The sequence below is a fragment of the Stenella coeruleoalba genome, assembly GCF_951394435.1.
Source record: "Stenella coeruleoalba genome assembly, chromosome: 10".
NCBI lineage: Eukaryota > Metazoa > Chordata > Mammalia > Artiodactyla > Delphinidae > Stenella > Stenella coeruleoalba.
The window spans coordinates 81,986,919-82,004,243 of NC_137156.1; the positions used below are offsets into that span (position 1 = coordinate 81,986,919).

The 17,325-nt window shown below is 38.2% G+C and overlaps 1 protein-coding gene across 1 annotated transcript; it reads left to right on the forward strand.

Moving 5' to 3' along the window:
* Window positions 1–3,967: 3,967 nt before the first annotated feature.
* Window positions 3,968–15,882, forward strand: KBTBD8 (kelch repeat and BTB domain containing 8). Its single transcript, XM_079935355.1, has 4 exons — window positions 3,968–4,048; window positions 4,724–4,934; window positions 8,796–9,910; window positions 12,606–15,882. The coding sequence occupies exons 1-4, from the start codon at window positions 4,033–4,035 to the stop codon at window positions 13,067–13,069; spliced, it is 1,806 nt and encodes a 601-aa protein (XP_079791481.1). The 5' UTR covers window positions 3,968–4,032; the 3' UTR covers window positions 13,070–15,882.
* The last annotated feature ends 1,443 nt before the right edge of the window (window positions 15,883–17,325 follow it).

Genomic DNA, 17,325 nt, shown 5'->3' on the forward strand with positions numbered 1-17,325 from the left:
GAGAGAGAGAGAGAGAGAGAGAGAGAGAATATACCACCTTATATCATTTGTATCTACCTATCTATCCATCCATCCGTCCACATATACACCTTAGTCTATTCAAGCTGCTATAACAGAATACCATAAACTGAGTGGCTTATAAACAACAGAAATTCATTTCTTACAATTCTGGAGGCTGGAAAATCAAAGCTCAAGGCACTGGCAGATTTGGTTTCCAGTGAGGACTTGCTTCCTGGTTCACAGATGTCTCACTGTGTCCTCACATGGTGAAATTCTCTGAGGTCTCTTTTATAAGGGCATTAATCCCATTCATGAGGGCTTCACCCTCATAATCTAATCACCTTCCAAAGGTCCCACCTCCAAATACCATCACAATGAGGAACAGGTTTCCACATCAATTTTGCAGGAACACATTCAGTCTCTATCTGAATTGCTAACTCTATCTATCTCTATCATCTATACGTATTTTTTTGGTATCAGGAACATTGCTTTATAGAGTGCCTGTCCAGAATGTAGATTCAGGGTGGAGTATGGAGGTAATAAATTGAATATCCCTGCTGCAAATTTTACAGTTTCTTTTTTTTTCCACATATATGCTAAATTTCAAATACTTAGAAGACAAATTAATGTGTTTTAACATCCTCCAGTATGATTAAATTCGGTGATTCACAAAATGCAATCTTCTAGTTATTACCATGTTGAATCCTCACATCACCTTAGAGGGAATAAAAATTAAAATACAACCAAGGCCAGTAATGTTTAATCAGTAAACCTGAATGTTAGTATCTATTTAGAGTTTTGTATTCCAAAGAAACTAAATCATATACAATATATAAGGTTCTAGAAATTACCCCCTAAAATCCTTTTTCAATATGTAGTATTATATCAAATTTATATTCAAATAATCATTTCTGTTGCTGTACAGCAGGCATTAATTCAGCCAACACAAAAGTCTTTAGCAAGGAAAAATGTCATATTTTGCTGTAGCCGTAGCCTAAAAAGAATAAATATACCATAAGGATGTCATTTGCTAAAGTGTTAAGAGTCACCGGTATTTTCTCTTTACTTTCATTTTATGTAGCTCTGGTCAATTTCACAGCCTGAAGCCATACTGAACAGGGAAATTGGAAAACTGCAGAATAGATTTGCAGAAGTGAATTCCTATTTTCTTTTACACTTCCTTCATCAGAGTTGCTATCATTCTTGTGTTGTGTGGTATTATTATCAACAGGAGCCTGGGCTCAGCTGATAATTGCTAAAGTGGTCCTCTTAAAGTGAAGGCAGAAAAAAACCAAGGCAACTGTGCATTTTTCTCATTTTCCAAATTTGCTGCTTTCATTTCATACCCTTCATCTTTTTAGAATTTAAATGTGAAGACTTTTCTACTCTCAAAAAACCATGGTTATAGCAATCTTCTTTGCCTTTGCTTCCTAGGTAAGAAACATTAAAATAATAAAGCTCTAAATGTCTACTTTGAACTAAATATGGGTCCTTCAACTATTCTGGTTTGCTTTTTCAATTTTCATCCTTACTAAAATTTACTTTAAACTGTAACTATTTGAGAAGAGTGCTTCAGAGGACAATATAGTACTTAATACATAAAGAAGAAAACTGGTTTACTCTTGCTGCTGCCTTTCTAGATTAGCAGTGAGTTCTTACTAAATTTCAAATTAGAACTATCTGAAAACAAGCTGTAGTCTTTGGCTGTTTAGTATCAACCCTGAAATAAAATCTCCTTTGTAGTCTTATAAATCATTGAGAATGAATATTGTGGGACCATTGGCTCAATTTTTACATCTTCTCACTTATTCTGTATTTTTAAAAAGCGTATTTGTAATGATGACGGAATCTTTACCATGTAATGTCATTTGCCTAGAAGAATGGAGTCTATTTACAGTGTCATATAAATGGCACCCTTGTAATTATAAATCTTCATTTCTCCCCTGTTTATATTTAAATTGGCTTTTGTTCTTTGTATTCCGCCCACCTCCAAATTCAGAAATTCTGGGGGATCAAAGAATCAGAAAACTTAAAAAGAAAAAAAACTAAACAAGATTGCCAAGTCTATTTGTTAATTAGGTGAGAATTAAATGAAAAAGAAAATTGGCCAAATTTCTTAAGTCTTAGACAGGTGGCTACCAAAAACAAAACACAAACAATAAAACCCGTATTTTAACAGGCTTGAAAAGGTTGCCAGGTAAAATATAGAACACCCAATTAAATTTGGTTCAAATAACAAGTGACATTTTACTCTAAGTATGTCCCTAGTATTGTGTGTCCTGTGTTTTTATTTGCTAAGATCTGGCAACCATAAGGATTGATGCCATTTTTTTTCTTAATACCATGAATATTGTGAGTGAAACTCCCAATATTTCCATAAGGTAGAAAGCAACAGTGTTTGGCTCATAAAAAATGGAAATTTAAAGTTCTGAGTAACAAAAGTTAAAATCAATTTCATCCATGCAGAACTGTGCAGATAGGGTTTTCATAACATGAATTTATAAGTCCATACCAATGTCCACAGATCCCAGCCCCGAGGAAACACCAATTCTTGTTAACTTGCACAGAGTTATAATACTTTTGATATCTAAATTATTCAGCAGACCTAGCGGACAGAATTGGATTGTTTTTCACCATTCTCTCTGTTTCACAATCACAAATCCCAAGATCCTTCATCAGAAAATTCAGTTGTTTGATCTTTTCAGGGTTAGAAAAGCTATGCTCATTGGCTAACTATATCTCTACTAAAAATTCCTTCCTATTCATTGATAAGACTTCCTTACATTTCAAACATTTAGAAATAGCATTTCCAATGTTAGCTCATTTGTGTCTTACATTTATTTTTAAAATATTAAGTATCTATAATGCGCCAGCCACCCTGTTACATGCTGCAAACACGAGACAAGAAAATCAAAACACGTCAACAGTAAAATTTCTTCTTTCTTTCAAAACGCTTGCAGCCTATGAGGCAGATAGAATAGGAATTATTATTCACACACTACAGGTGAAGGAGCTAAGTGTCCAAGAATTAAAGGGTCTTATCTAAGGGTCTTATCCACATTAAGAAGTAAAGAGCTAGGGATTCAATAATTGTCCCTGGCTCCAGACTCAGGGCACTTTCCAGTATTTCGTCAAAGGAAATCCCAGTCTACATAGTATCTTAACCACTCCATTTACCAGGAGCAAAAAGGAAAGCGTCTGAATCCCTTTATAATGTTCCTGTACTCTTAAAAGTGGAACAGGTGTTCCCTGGGTGCTCGAGAAAAGCAAGGCATTGAGTGGGAGTTAACGATCCTGAGCAGCCGTTGTAACCAGACCAAGTTTATCTGTGGCAACCGGAGCACTCGGCCAAGGCGATGCTATTTCAATTGGGTGTCACAGGTGATTCATCAGAGATGGCTTGCTTTTTGGCCTCCTGATATTTTTCTTCGGGGTGGGGTGTCAGATTTCCTTCGCATTTTTGGACAACAGCCTTCTTGTCCATTTCCAAATTTTTTTGGTTTCACAGCCCTTACGCGGACCCCCGCTTTCATACCGGAAGCTAGTCATTGGCAGGAGATTTAGGAAACGAAGAACAAGGTGGAAAAAAAAAAAAAAGACCCGGGGGCCTGGAGAGAGGCCTAGAATGGGGAAATTTACACTTCAAGAGCTTCCCCTACCCCAGCCTCTCAGAATGACAGCTCTCCTCAGCCAGAAGACTACCTCTCCCGGCAGGCACTGCGCGCCCCACAGACACAGGCTGGCGGGCTCCCTGCGCTCCGCCCCCGCCCGGACCAGCCAATAGGAATCCCCAGCTTGGGCCTCCGCCCTACCCAGACCACGCGGGAGCGGGGGCAATAAAACTACATTTCCCGACTCACCTGTGCGCTCCTCGTGGCCAATCGGCGCCCGGAGTTCGGAGCTTGGGGGCGGAGCCGGATGCATAGGCCACCCCATTGGCTAGGGGCGGCTTAGAAGAGCCGGAACCCGGGAGAGAGAGAAGCGAAATGACATTTCCTCTTTAAATAGCTGGAGCCCGGGCCCCGTCGAGAAATGGCCGCGTCGGCAGGTGGGTCGTGTGGTGGCTTGGGAGGTGTGGAGGGGAGGTGGGCCGGGGACGAGGCTCAGGCTGCGAGCTGAGGCGGTGGCGATGAGGAGCCGGAGCGAAGGATGGAGAGGTGGACAGGGATGAGGGGAGGGAGGATGAATGGCGCGGAGGGAGGTGGGCGGTCCGGCCGGACAGGGATGGGGAGGCCGGGTACCGGCCGCCGCTCCGACCTGTTCGCAAGGCGGTTGAGGGGGCACTGGCGGCCGCCATCCATCGAGCTTCCCTCGTGAGGCTCCTGCCCTTCGCTCTCAGCTGGGACGTTCTGGCTGTCGGCGGAGTCGCCGCAGACACCTCGCCTGTTCTGCCCGCACGGTCCCTCTGCGAGCACGGGGCTTCGGGCTCGCCGGGCTCCCAGAGGAGCAGGCTGGTGTGTGAACTTGCATCGCAGCTCGCTCTTTCCCAGATCCTACCTCGCGGTCCCACTGGGGGTGTCTGTGTACATATATGCATTTCTGTAGCGGGGAAAAAAACAAGCGAAGCGAAGAAACAAACAACTCCCCGCCCCATCCCACACACACCAAGAAAAAAAAAAAAAAAAAAAAAAAAAAAAACCCAAACCAAAAAACAAAAAATAAAACCCGCGACGCCGAAACTGGCTCCGAACTTCTTGTGGTTGTACGATTTTTCTCCTCCTAGATTTAAGTAAGTCTTCCCCAACACCGAATGGGATTCCATCTTCAGACACAGCCAACGATGCCATGGACCCCTTCCATGCTTGCAGTATTCTAAAGCAACTCAAAACAATGTACGATGAAGGACAGCTGACAGACATTGTAGTGGAAGTGGATCACGGGAAAACATTTTCCTGTCATAGAAACGTTCTTGCTGCAATCAGCCCTTACTTCAGGTATGACGATGGTGGAAACCTCTATTGATATCCTCACCAAGTTCCCTTTCTCCCTCAGTATTGCCCACTTGATTTTTAGACTGAGATGCAAGAATGAGATGAAACCAATGCATTTGTTTCCTGAGAATAAATAACATGCCCTATTTTATTAAGTGCACCCCGCCCCTTTTTTATTTGACAAATTCTTCTAGAATTCAGGTGGTTGGTTTTTAAGTTAGTGAACATGCTTTTGTTTGTATGTTTCATAAAATCTAAAATTGCACTGCCCAATATGGCAGCCACTAGCCGCACGTGGCTGTTTAAACTTCAGTTACCTAAAATTAAATTAAATTAAAAATTCACTTCCTCACGTACACTAACCACATTTAAGGTGCTCAGGAGCCACCTGTAGGTAGTGGCGGCCACACTGTACAGCCCAGATACAGAACCTTTCCATTACTGAAAGTTTGATTGGACAGTGCTAATCTGACATTTGTTCCAAAAATTTATCCAGGATTTCTTTCGTGCACATTAACTCTTTTAGAGTTTAAAACAAATTACCCACTTAATGGATTGTTTTAATGCCCAGGGGATAAGAGCAGTGAAGTGAAAATGAATGAAATACAGTTTCTTTGTGTCTTAGGCCCCAGACTAGTGATTATTTTTTAAGATTTCCGGAAGTTTTTTTTTTTTCTTTTCCGGAAGTTTTTTTTTCTTTTTCGGTACGTGGGCCTCTCACTGCTGTGGCCTCTCCCGCCGCGGAGCACAGGCTCCGGACACGCAGGCCCAGCGGCCATGGTTCACGGGCCCAGCCGCTCCGCGGCACGCGGGATCCTCCCGGACCGGGGCACAAACCCGTGTCCCCTGCATCGGCAGGTGGACTCTCAAACACTGTGCCACCAGGGAAGCCCCGGAAGTATTTTTAAGCTAAGTTTTCATTTTCATTTAGATTCATCTTTATACATCATAAAACTTTGTAAGGTAAAATTTCAAAACTTGGGTCTAAAAAATAATTTCATACTCTAAGATCAGTGATAAAGGCAGTTTCCTGTTTGAGTTTAACTTCTCCTTTTGTTTAAGTGCTCACTTTAAGCCTGTCTGTATTCAAAAATGGTGCATGAAATGATTGTGAAATAATTTTCTCAACCTTTATAGGGCATATAGCAGTGTAGTGTTCCAGACACTGGTTTCTGGTTCCTCTTTCTCAGAATACTGTGTTAAATATAGTCACTTCAGTTTGCTGCTTGTGATGTAACCATTTAGACTTACGTAGGGTAGGTCATTGGACTATTAAGTATTAACCATAATGAGGCAGTGAGCTGGAAAGAAAAAAGAAGAAACTGGTATACACAGAAGGTATGAAGTTGGGCCTCTAATGGAAACTGCTGGTGAGATTCATTTATCTAGGCCATCCATTAGATATGGTTAGGTCATTTATGTGTTTAAATATTTGTCACAATTACTGCTTATCAAGCTCTGGGCAAGGCTCACTCTACATACATTACTTTATGTAATCTTTACAATCCTGTCTCTACCTAGTTGTTATTCCCATTTTACATGTGAAAAAACTGAGGCTCAAGGAGGTTAAGTGACCTGCCTAAATCATCTATCTAACTAGTAAGTGGCAGAGGCTGGGTTTGATTCCAGAGCCAGGCTTCTTAGTCACTGTATGACTTTTAAGGAACAAGGGTGGGTTCTCTTTAAAGTTTAATATACAGAAGTGTTCATTGTATATTAGATTTGAATAGTAAAAAGAAATAAAGTGAAGATGTCTATATCTCACTGTAGTTCTATATTCTGGCTTATATCATTTAACAATCATACTTACTTAAAATTAAGTTTTGAAGACCTGACAAATCACTTGGAAGGATGTATGCTACAGTAGATTTTCTTAATTTCCAAGCAGTTAAGGAAATGCTTGAAAAACTTTCTAAGCATAAGATATGTGAATTCAAATGAAGATATTTGGCTAGAAGACTTAAGGATTAGGTTCTTCTCTCTTGCTAGAGCTGTTTGTACAGAACTTTCTTGGTACCATTGTTGCTCCTTATGTGAGTTGTAGAAAGTCATACTTAATAGTTTCTAAGTCTTGCATCACTGGTGGAAGAATAGAATAGCTTGAAATCTAGCCTGGCTGTTTCCTGCTCCCAGTGACTTGTCAGAAGTAAAATTCGTATGATTAATAGAAACTTTTTGCTGCTCAGGGTTTTGTGTGGGGAAGTACTCCCACTTCATATCGAGTTTACATCAAGAACCTATTAGAACAGAGGAGAACTTGAGTGTCACGCTGCTCCTGTGTGTGAGACCAGCTTATTCAAGTCAGTAGTAGCTCCCATGATAAAGGGCTATGTGGTAATGTTCTCCTTTGGGAGTTAATCTTTGCCTGATGAAGGGCTTTACTTTTCTTTTTAATTGGGAGCTGTATAACTGAGTTTTTCAGCACCTGAATTGAAAACAAGCTCATACAATGGTACATCTAGTTTCTAGTCATTTAAGAAAAAGAAGTCTGCATGATATTACACTTAAAATTTACATAGTAGAAGTAAAAATAGGACTCAAAGGACGGTTAGCCCAGGCAACAAGCTGGGTCCAGGTAGCCTTGTATACCTCCAATATTCCATATTGCATTTTTGAATTAATTTCATGTTTCTGATGAAAACTTTAAAAGTGACTGGAAATCTTCCCACTCAAGGATATTTTTTTGATAACATCACACTTAAAAATAAAATAGGAGGGGTCTGGATCTGAATAATGGAGTTTATCAGCAGTGTTAGGTCGGTGTCTTCAACAGACATCTATTAAGCATCCTAGGGCACACAGTCCTTTTCTCAAGAGGATTTTAAAAGACCTTTTGATTTTTTTATTTAATTTTAAGAACAGCCTAGAAAGAAACCTTAAAGGAGGGAAAAGAAAGGCAAATGATGTTTATAAACGACTAGGACTTTAAATAAAGAGCCAGGCTTTTGGCTACTTAATGTATTGGCCAAGAAAGTACCATAAATACACAGATAATTTAAAAGAAAAAAAAGAAAAAAAGCTTGGTCTCAAAGACAAAAGTTTGGAATTTTGAAAACCATTATCTTCTCCAAAGAATCAGTTAATTCTTAAACTCTCTCTATAAGTAGGTATTATATTAACCCTACTGTAATCTTTATTTATATACAAATATATATAGGTAAAAATATGGTAACTTTGAGTCAAGCAAAAGTTTTCAAAATATCCAAGGATAAGTGAATTGATGTTCTTTATATTCTCTATAATCATTAAGGAAGCATTCAAAGGATAATTATTTTAAAAGTACATAGAAGTAGATAGAGTAGATAGAAAATATGAACTTCTGAAGGACATCTTGTTTTTCTAAGTTGAAATTTTTAAAGATATGTTTTGAGCACAGGTTGCCTTGTAAATTTCCACTGGGTCATGAGACGTTTTATTAGACAGTCTCTATATGCTAATGTGTCCCATTGACACTCTATGGGTATTCTTAAACTTTCTGACTGACCTGGTGATTGAAGATCTCAAGTCCCTAAGGCATCTTGACCAGAAGCCTCGATTGGGCTCCAAGGGAAATAAGATGTCCTGGAATATTCCATGCCACCTTCTGGTGTGCTTTAATTAGGTATACTCTCCTTTTCTCAGAGTTGGCACAAAGTGGACTGACTGGTCCTGAGAATAGGGTTTTTTAAGATTAGCCAGACCAAATTCTTCTGCTAGATGATCAACTTTTATCCGCTTTCCTGATATTTAGGATATCGGGAAACACATTAGGAAATATTTTACAGTTTCAAAATGTTGTCTTTGTGGTAACTTTATGTTTTTAAAAATTTGCCACAATAATTTTTATTTGTAGCACACATAAATTCACCACTCTTTCCTTCCTAGATCCATGTTCACTAGCGGCCTTACAGAAAGCACTCAAAAAGAAGTTCGAATCGTCGGTGTTGAAGCTGAGTCGATGGATTTAGTGTTGAACTATGCCTATACCTCCAGAGTTGTTCTGACAGAGGCCAATGTTCAAGCCTTGTTCACTGCAGCTAGCATCTTCCAGATTCCCTCCATCCAGGACCAATGTGCTAAGTACATGATCAGTCATTTGGACCCACAGAATTCTATTGGAGTCTTCATCTTTGCTGATCATTATGGTCATCAGGAACTCGGAGATCGATCTAAAGAATACATTCGTAAAAAGTTCCTGTGTGTCACCAAAGAACAAGAGTTTCTTCAGTTGACGAAAGACCAACTGATAAGTATCCTAGACAGTGACGACTTAAACGTAGACCGGGAAGAGCATGTTTATGAGAGCATTGTAAGGTGGTTTGAACATGAACAGAATGAAAGAGAAGTGCACCTTCCAGAAATTTTTGCCAAATGCATACGTTTTCCTCTGATGGAAGACACCTTTATAGAGAAAATTCCACCTCAATTTGCACAGGCTATAGCCAAAAGCTATGTGGAAAAGGGACCATCCAGTACCAATGGCTGTACACAGAGACTTGGAATGACTGCATCGGAAATGATCATATGTTTTGATGCTGCCCACAAACACTCAGGAAAGAAGCAAACAGTGCCTTGTCTAGATATATTCACAGGAAGAGTGTTCAAACTATGCAAACCACCAAATGATCTAAGAGAAGTTGGGATTCTCGTATCACCAGATAATGATATTTACATAGCAGGAGGGTACAGGCCAAGCAGTAGTGAGGTCTCCATCGACCACAAGGCAGAAAATGATTTCTGGATGTATGACCATTCCACTAATAGGTGGCTATCCAAACCGTCCTTGCTTCGAGCCAGAATAGGCTGCAAACTGGTGTATTGCTGTGGTAAGATGTATGCAATCGGAGGGCGAGTTTATGAAGGCGATGGGAGAAACTCACTAAAATCTGTGGAGTGCTACGACAGCAGAGAGAATTGCTGGACGACCGTTTGTGCCATGCCTGTTGCTATGGAGTTTCATAATGCTGTGGAGTACAAAGAGAAGATCTATGTTTTACAGGGTAGGTGCCTAAGTGATTTAGTTCTTCATGAAAGGGTAACAGGTCAAATTGTGGTTCACCCACTCATAGTAATAAGCTGTTTCTGTTCATTGAGGAATGCCTCTGGCTTTCTTATCATAAACTATTTGTTGGACCAGTCTGTTCTTTAAAGGACCAGTAAAGAAAATAAACTTTTCAATCAGAAAAGGCAGGTTCCTAAAATGATCCTGTGTTTTATGTTCTTACTGTGTTTTGACATCATGCGGAATAAGTATTTTTGAAAATATTTTTTCATAAATAATAGTTCAGGATTTGGGAAAAACTCTTTCAGAGCCATTTTTAAGACTTCAAACAAGAAAGCAAGTTTGATACATGACATTTTTGCTCTTCAGTAATATATAATCAAGAAATGTAGCAACTACTTTTCTTATGGAACTTACTGGATTAGTTTAAAAGAGAAAAAAGAACAAAGCATCAACTGCAGTTGTACTATTCAGTTGCCAAAGAATTTTGTATAAGCCTTACGATCGCAAAGGTTATGAAACTTAATTACAAAGAGTTTTCAATTACAGTCTTCAAGATTTTAATTTCACTGCAGTTGATGCTGTCATCCATAACATTGTTTTCAGTTTTTTTCACTGAAAAACTTTGAGATGTCTCCTTTTTCTTACTGTTAACATTATGAGAGGGACGATAATATACTTAGCTTAAAAACTTGTGTTTAAACGATTGAAGACTATTACCCTGGCAAAGATGATCTAGTAGAAGTAGAAAGAGGAACTTAGTAAGAGCAAGTAAGATACTTGATTCAAGGTTCTGATTTGTGCTAATGTTTTCCTTGTGTTTGAATTCTTATCTTAGTTGCTTGAATGCTGAATGCAGTGTTGACAGTACCAACATCCTTATTCTTCTTTTGTGTTTCTTAACTGCTTATATATAAATGTTTTCCTTACACTGACTACTCAAATAAAACAAGGAAAAGGGGGCAACTTCTGTGTAGACAAACGTGATTTTTTAGGTCGTTTCCCATTCTGTTTTTTTTTTTTTAATATTCTTTGCTCTAATCCTTTATCCAGCTTAAAATTTCCTAGAAATGCCTAAACCCATATGTTTAAACTTCAATGTAAAGTTAATTCTCCAGAGGGAGTAGTACTCTCTAGTGCCTTATTTTAGTTGACTAGAAGCATGGACATAATTTAGGTTTGTTGGTCTTGCCAAAAAATGAAGTACCTGAATGGATGTAAAATCTATCAAGTGTGGTTGAATAGGTTATATCATCCAATATGATGAAGCTCTCTCTTTATATATTTTGGTTTTACTGGCTAACCAGTTAGTTGATAGAGATAGAATTAATTAGATGACTCCCAAAGGGAATGTAAAGGTTGTGTATTAATGTAAATACTAAGGCAAAGTAACAATGAATTAATAGAATTTTAGGGCTGGAATGAACATTGTTTAATCTGAGATCATATTTTATAAAAGAGAAATCTGAGGCACTGAGGGTTTTCTTAATTGCCCACCACTGGTTTTAATTTATTAAGAAGACTTTAGGTTTTAAAAATCAACTTTTAAAATGTATTATCTTTCCTTTTTATAAGAAATTTTTAGAGAGGTAGTACATGGCAGAAAGTGTTAATTCCTGTCTTTATTAAGAATCCTGTTATATGTTAGTCAATAAGCATACGTAATATGCAGGCAAAAGCTAGGACTTTAACAAGCTCTTTTGTGAAAAATTGAAATTACAGCATCACTTTTATTAAGTAGGCAGTTATATTTGTTGATAGGAGTTAACCTAGTTCAGAACAGTTTTCAAGGGGAAGCTCAATCTAGAAGTAGGTACTTATAATCTAAACAAAGCCTCTTTATATAAATAAACTTGACATGAATAGTCAGAAGCTTATGCTCTACTGTCAGTGCCTACTGGAGTATCATTTAATCTGTTCATAAAGGAACATAAATCTGTTCAGATTTTCATATCAAGGATTTTATACAAATGTCATAATTACCAAGCTCTTGTAAATCTTCACTAGTTTAAATCTTTTAGACATTTTTTGTATTGCACTCTGACTCAGCACACCCTTTCATTGTCAAAATAGAATTGAAACTGACTCATAGTCAATTCTCATAAATAATGTGCGTGTTTTCTATCATCTTAAGGTCATGTTTTCTCCTCTTGAGTATTTGTCTTTGCATTACACCAACACTAAAGTAAACACATTAGTGGCCCATAGACACAAATCTGAACAATTCTATGTACCATCTTCTAATTAAATAATTAGCACTTAAATTTATAGTGGCTTACTCATGATTGAAGCTATATACATATTTTCATCTTACTGGTTAACCATTAGTAATAATGTTTTTATTTTAGAGCTGGCTTCAAATAAATTTTCTGAAATACCCAATTGGAGAGAGTAAATGAAACCAAGCTCTTAACTGTTATACTGCCATCAAGCCAAACTAATGCCTCATACTTCCCCATTTTGAACACCCCAATTCACGTTCACTCTAATACTATGTTATGTTGTGCATGGAATGAAGATGTTTTAAGCTACCATAATATTTAATGTATCTATGGAGATTATAAAAGAATGTTTTAGAAAGTAAATTATTTGGAAAATTATACTTTTGGGTCTTCAACATACAACCAAAAAGAGACATGTAAATGTACATATTATTGTTTTTTCTTTTTTTTCCCCCCTTTTTCTTTCTTTAGGAGAATTTTTCCTCTTCTATGAGCCTCAGAAAGACTACTGGGGTTTCTTAACCCCCATGACTGTGCCTAGAATCCAGGGCTTAGCAGCTGTATACAAGAACTCTATCTACTACATAGCTGGAACCTGTGGAAATCATCAGCGGATGTTTACTGTAGAAGCCTATGATATTGAGCTCAATAAATGGACTCGTAAGAAGGACTTTCCTTGTGATGAGTCCATAAACCCATACCTTAAACTGGTACTTTTCCAGAATAAACTCCATTTATTTGTTCGAGCTACTCAAGTGACCGTTGAAGAACATGTCTTCAGAACCAGCAGAAAAAATTCTCTTTACCAATATGATGACATCACTGACCAATGGATGAAAGTGTATGAGACCCCAGATCGGCTCTGGGACCTTGGCCGGCATTTTGAATGTGCTGTTGCTAAACTCTATCCTCAGTGTCTTCAGAAAGTACTTTAATGAATGGCAGAGGCCTTAGTGAGCTCACTGGCACCTTGTGCTCGAGGAAACTTGGTCTTTCAATGATACAAGAAGTGCTGTCAGTATTTAAGAAAGCTGAGAGAGTTTATACATGGAGATGGGTGCTCTTCAAGATGAGTGTAGGGAGGGATTTCTTTTCATCCTTGTGATGTTTTCATTTCAGTAAGCAAAAGGTAACAAAGTGCAATTATCAGCATTTTTTTTTTTCTGGTATAAACGTAATCACATCATTCTAGAATTTTGTGATGAATAGTCAGTGAGATACCAGATGAATCGACAACTATGCACTCTTAGAAGAGTGGTTAGGGTATTATGGGTTAGAGACATCCAAAATAGTCTGATGTGACTTTTTATTTTAAATACGGGTAAAAATCTGAGGCAATATCACTAGGACTTTAGCTGTGACCTCTCTACCACAGAGACGCACTAACTGAGATCCTCATTCTGAATATATGTATATCTGTGTACTGTTTTCAAGTGTACTGGATTTAAATGTGTTCTGTCATTAGAGTAGATTGAAGGAAAACCAGATCAGTCTCAGAAAGAGCTTTTAGTTTGATTGTTTTATATTTCCCATGTTGCTTTAAGTTAAGCTAAAGTTTTAAAGTAGCAGTTTTCTGTTGACAATTTTTTCAAGTGCTAACACTGTCTCATTTTTTTAAATCCTGAAAAGGGCTCGAAATCACAGGTGGCTGGTGCTAGTATAAGTTAATTCCTGTGTGTCGTTAGGTAGATCTAAATTGTCTGAGCCTATGCTTACCTTTCAAACTGGTATGTTAGTTTCATGGCCATAGTCCTTTACCTGTTGAACTCTTGTGATTTCACAGGGTTCTCTACTAGCATGATGGCAAGGTATGGCCAGTTATTGGTCTAACTGGATTCAATCTTAGAATAGTGAAAAGAATATTATACTCATTTTGCACTAACATGGGCCATTTTGTCGCCTAACCCCCTTTCCTATCCTCTACCTGTCCATTCAGTATCAGTACAATGAAAGGTAACTTATTTCTCTTCTGCACAGAGCGTAATGTGAAGTTTTACTCCTATTTTTAAAATTCTGTTTTCCAGAAACATAAAACTCCTGCAGTAGTCTCATTTAATGGCTTTTACGTTACCTATAACAAATAAAACCTCATTTTTTTTTAATTTTTGCACTTAACAGTTATGAATAATTTTGCATTGAAAACCTTGTTCTAGCTGAAGATTGAGGAGGAAAAGAGTGAGTGAATAGAACCATAGCATTATAGGTACTAAACAGTTTTTCATATTTGATGAATTTCTAACAGTTAGCTATAAATATTAACAGAGGACAAATCAACTCATGTGTTATACATAAGGCAGTTATTTGGATCAGTAACTTATTTTTTACTCTGCCTGGAATAATTAATAAAGGATATAAGTATAGCCCAGAGTCTGTCCTTAACTGGAACATTTTGATTCTGTTAAAACAAACTGGCATGGTTTGTATTAAAAACTCTTGCACAAATGGTAATGTGATACTGTGAAACAAATTTAAAACATTGCCTCTTTGCATCACATACCTCGTTTTTCAGAAACTTTCCAAACTGCTTGTCATAGCCCTCTACAAGTAGGGAACGTTTCCTGAAGCCGAATTTAAAGTGGACAGCATTTAGAGAATTCACATTTTAAAATCTAGTCTTGGGAAGCTGGATACGTGCTGTCTTCTTGCTGGCCTTGGTAGTGTGTCTATAATCTCCTTATCGACTTTGTCAACTAATCACCTATGTTTTTTCTCCGCATTTTTTCTTTGTCTTCCTGCTGGTTTGGGGCTATTTCTGTGAGCATTTTGAAGCATCTTTACTGTGCTGCATTGCAAAGGGAGGAAAAAAACAAAGCTAAGTTTTACAAGAGATGTTCATGTAATTTATTTTTGAAAGCTTTGTTGCATATCTAAGACTTCCTGCCGCTTTTTGACAATCTCCTGTATTTATTTAGAAGAACGTGTTACTTGAAACCATGACATTAGAATATTGAGTTAATTTACAATGTGCCCGTGTGATGCATAGGAGTACAGCGTACTGTGGTTAATTCTGCAGTCGATTTATTCTATTGATCTGCGCAATAGTTGATCCTTTTGCTATATTGAGGGTGTGGTCTAAGTACAGCGTGTCAAAGCCAAGGTTTAGAATTTGCTACGGAAGTAGAATGTATATTGAATTTTGTATGGAGAACTATTTGTTTAAATTATACAGCTGGGATATTTTGCCACTTTTCAAATGATTTCAGAAGAGGTCCTAGAAAACTAAGATTAGTAATATGCGTGGATCTTTGTTTAGCTATTTAAGGTACATTTGCATAGTACGATGAGAATATAAGTAAAAGGCCCAGTGGGTACTACAGAATTAAAATATGGGGTGACAGATGCCAGTCCCACTTGACCCTTGTTTTTGCATTTGAAGAAAGTATGTAGCACTTTCCTATATAGTTTTTACACACTGAAAACTGGACGTGGTATAACTATGTTATAGGAAAGTAGAAATTGTATTCTTTATTTTCCATCTTTGTTTTCTGTTATCCTACAAAGTTGATGCTTAAGCATCAAGCTGGTTTCATTGGTGCATGAGAAAAAGTGGACGTGACCTGCAAGGAATCAGATTCCCTACGTGAAGCAGTTTAAAATGGCATTAAATGTTCAGTGCTCAGGTATGTAGTAAGTACTGTAGTCCTTTGGGGGCAAACGTGTAGATATTTTTAAACATTTTGCCATAATTGCACAAGTTTTTGCATTTTTATCTGATGGCATTGTTTCTTATAATAAAACCTTTTCTGACTGAAAACTTCCATTGTCGTAAATTGACCTCTGACTAGTGAGTTTTGCAGAATTAAAACTGGGTGAAAATCATGAAATACCTTATATCAGGAATAGAAGGAGAAGATTTTATTCTATCAAATGCCTGATCTGCGGTACAAAATGAACTAGTTAAGGTCACCTTATATAATGCTCTTGAGATTCTAAAGCAAGCTCACTCGTATCGGTAGCTCCTTTGTTAAGTTGGTTCTGCCCACAAGTCTTCGTATCCCACTCCTCTCTCTCACAATTCATGTCTAATCCATCAGAAAATCCTGTTGCCTCTTCCTTCAAAATACACCTAGACTCTGACCACATACCACTTGCACCGCTATCACCCTAGTCTAAACTAGCCTACTCTGTCTGCCTTAATGCTGTGCCACTGAACTGGTCTCCTTTCAGTCACTTTTGACCCCTTGGAATCTGTTCTGTCCTCCACACAGTAGCCAGAGTGATCCTATTAAAACGTAAGTCAGGTTACATTCTTCTGCTCAGATCCCTCCAGGAAACGGCTTCCCGTTTCCTTTCATATGAGAGCCCTACCCCTTCCTTCCACCATCAATCTAAATCACACTGCTCGGACCGCACTGCCATTCCACCCGCTCACTCCATTCCAGCCACACTGACTGCTGTTCCTCAGACACACCAAGCCCCTCCGACATCAGGGCCTTTGCTCTTGCCATGTCTTTTGCCAAGGAAGCCCTGACTACTCATTTATTTTATTTAAGTTTCTATTTTTTAAAACTCCAGAGAGGCCTTCCCTGACCACCTCATGTAAGATAGAATGCCTTCCAACTCCACCCCCACCAGTACCACCCATCTTTTCCTGATTTATTTTTCATCTATCTCCCCCCATTGAAATGTAAGTTCCATGAAGGCAAAGGATTTATTTTATTTCTTGTTCCCCTCAGCTCAGTGCCTCGGACATCCTAGGCATTCAATGTTTGTAAAAACTGAATTTTCATTTAAGTCTTAGAGCACCCCGAGAAGTGGTCGAACCAGTGCTATTGCCTCTATTTTATTAGATGAGAAACACAAAGACCAAGTGAATCGCTGAAGGTCATCTAACTAATGAGGGGCTCACCCGGGATTAGAACCAAGCTTTCCACTTTGACCTCAACCTAGTTTCTATGTGCTACGTTAGTTCTAAACAAAACTGATACAAAGGCAGATGCTCTGTATTTTGTGTTTAATGGTTGCCTTTTCTGAGTCCCACCTTTTTCCCAACACTAATATTTATAGTATCTACTATAATCTGTAACCGATTGATTCTCAACAAGGGAGTAGACGAGGTAGGAAAATACCTTCAGTTATTCATCCTGCATCCCCATCATTATATCATTATGCTAATATACCACTGTTCTGAGTTCTGTCCCTCAAACAAGTTGAAGAAAAAAAGAAAAGGCTTGAGAAATACTGATTTAGA

Bases quoted from the DNA above. Each gene is read 5' to 3' on its own strand.
- KBTBD8 (XM_079935355.1), top strand. The intron at 4,935-8,795 runs GTATGACGATGG...TTTCCTTCCTAG, and splicing joins GCAATCAGCCCTTACTTCAG to ATCCATGTTCACTAGCGGCC. The intron at 9,911-12,605 runs GTAGGTGCCTAA...TTCTTTCTTTAG, and splicing joins GAAGATCTATGTTTTACAGG to GAGAATTTTTCCTCTTCTAT.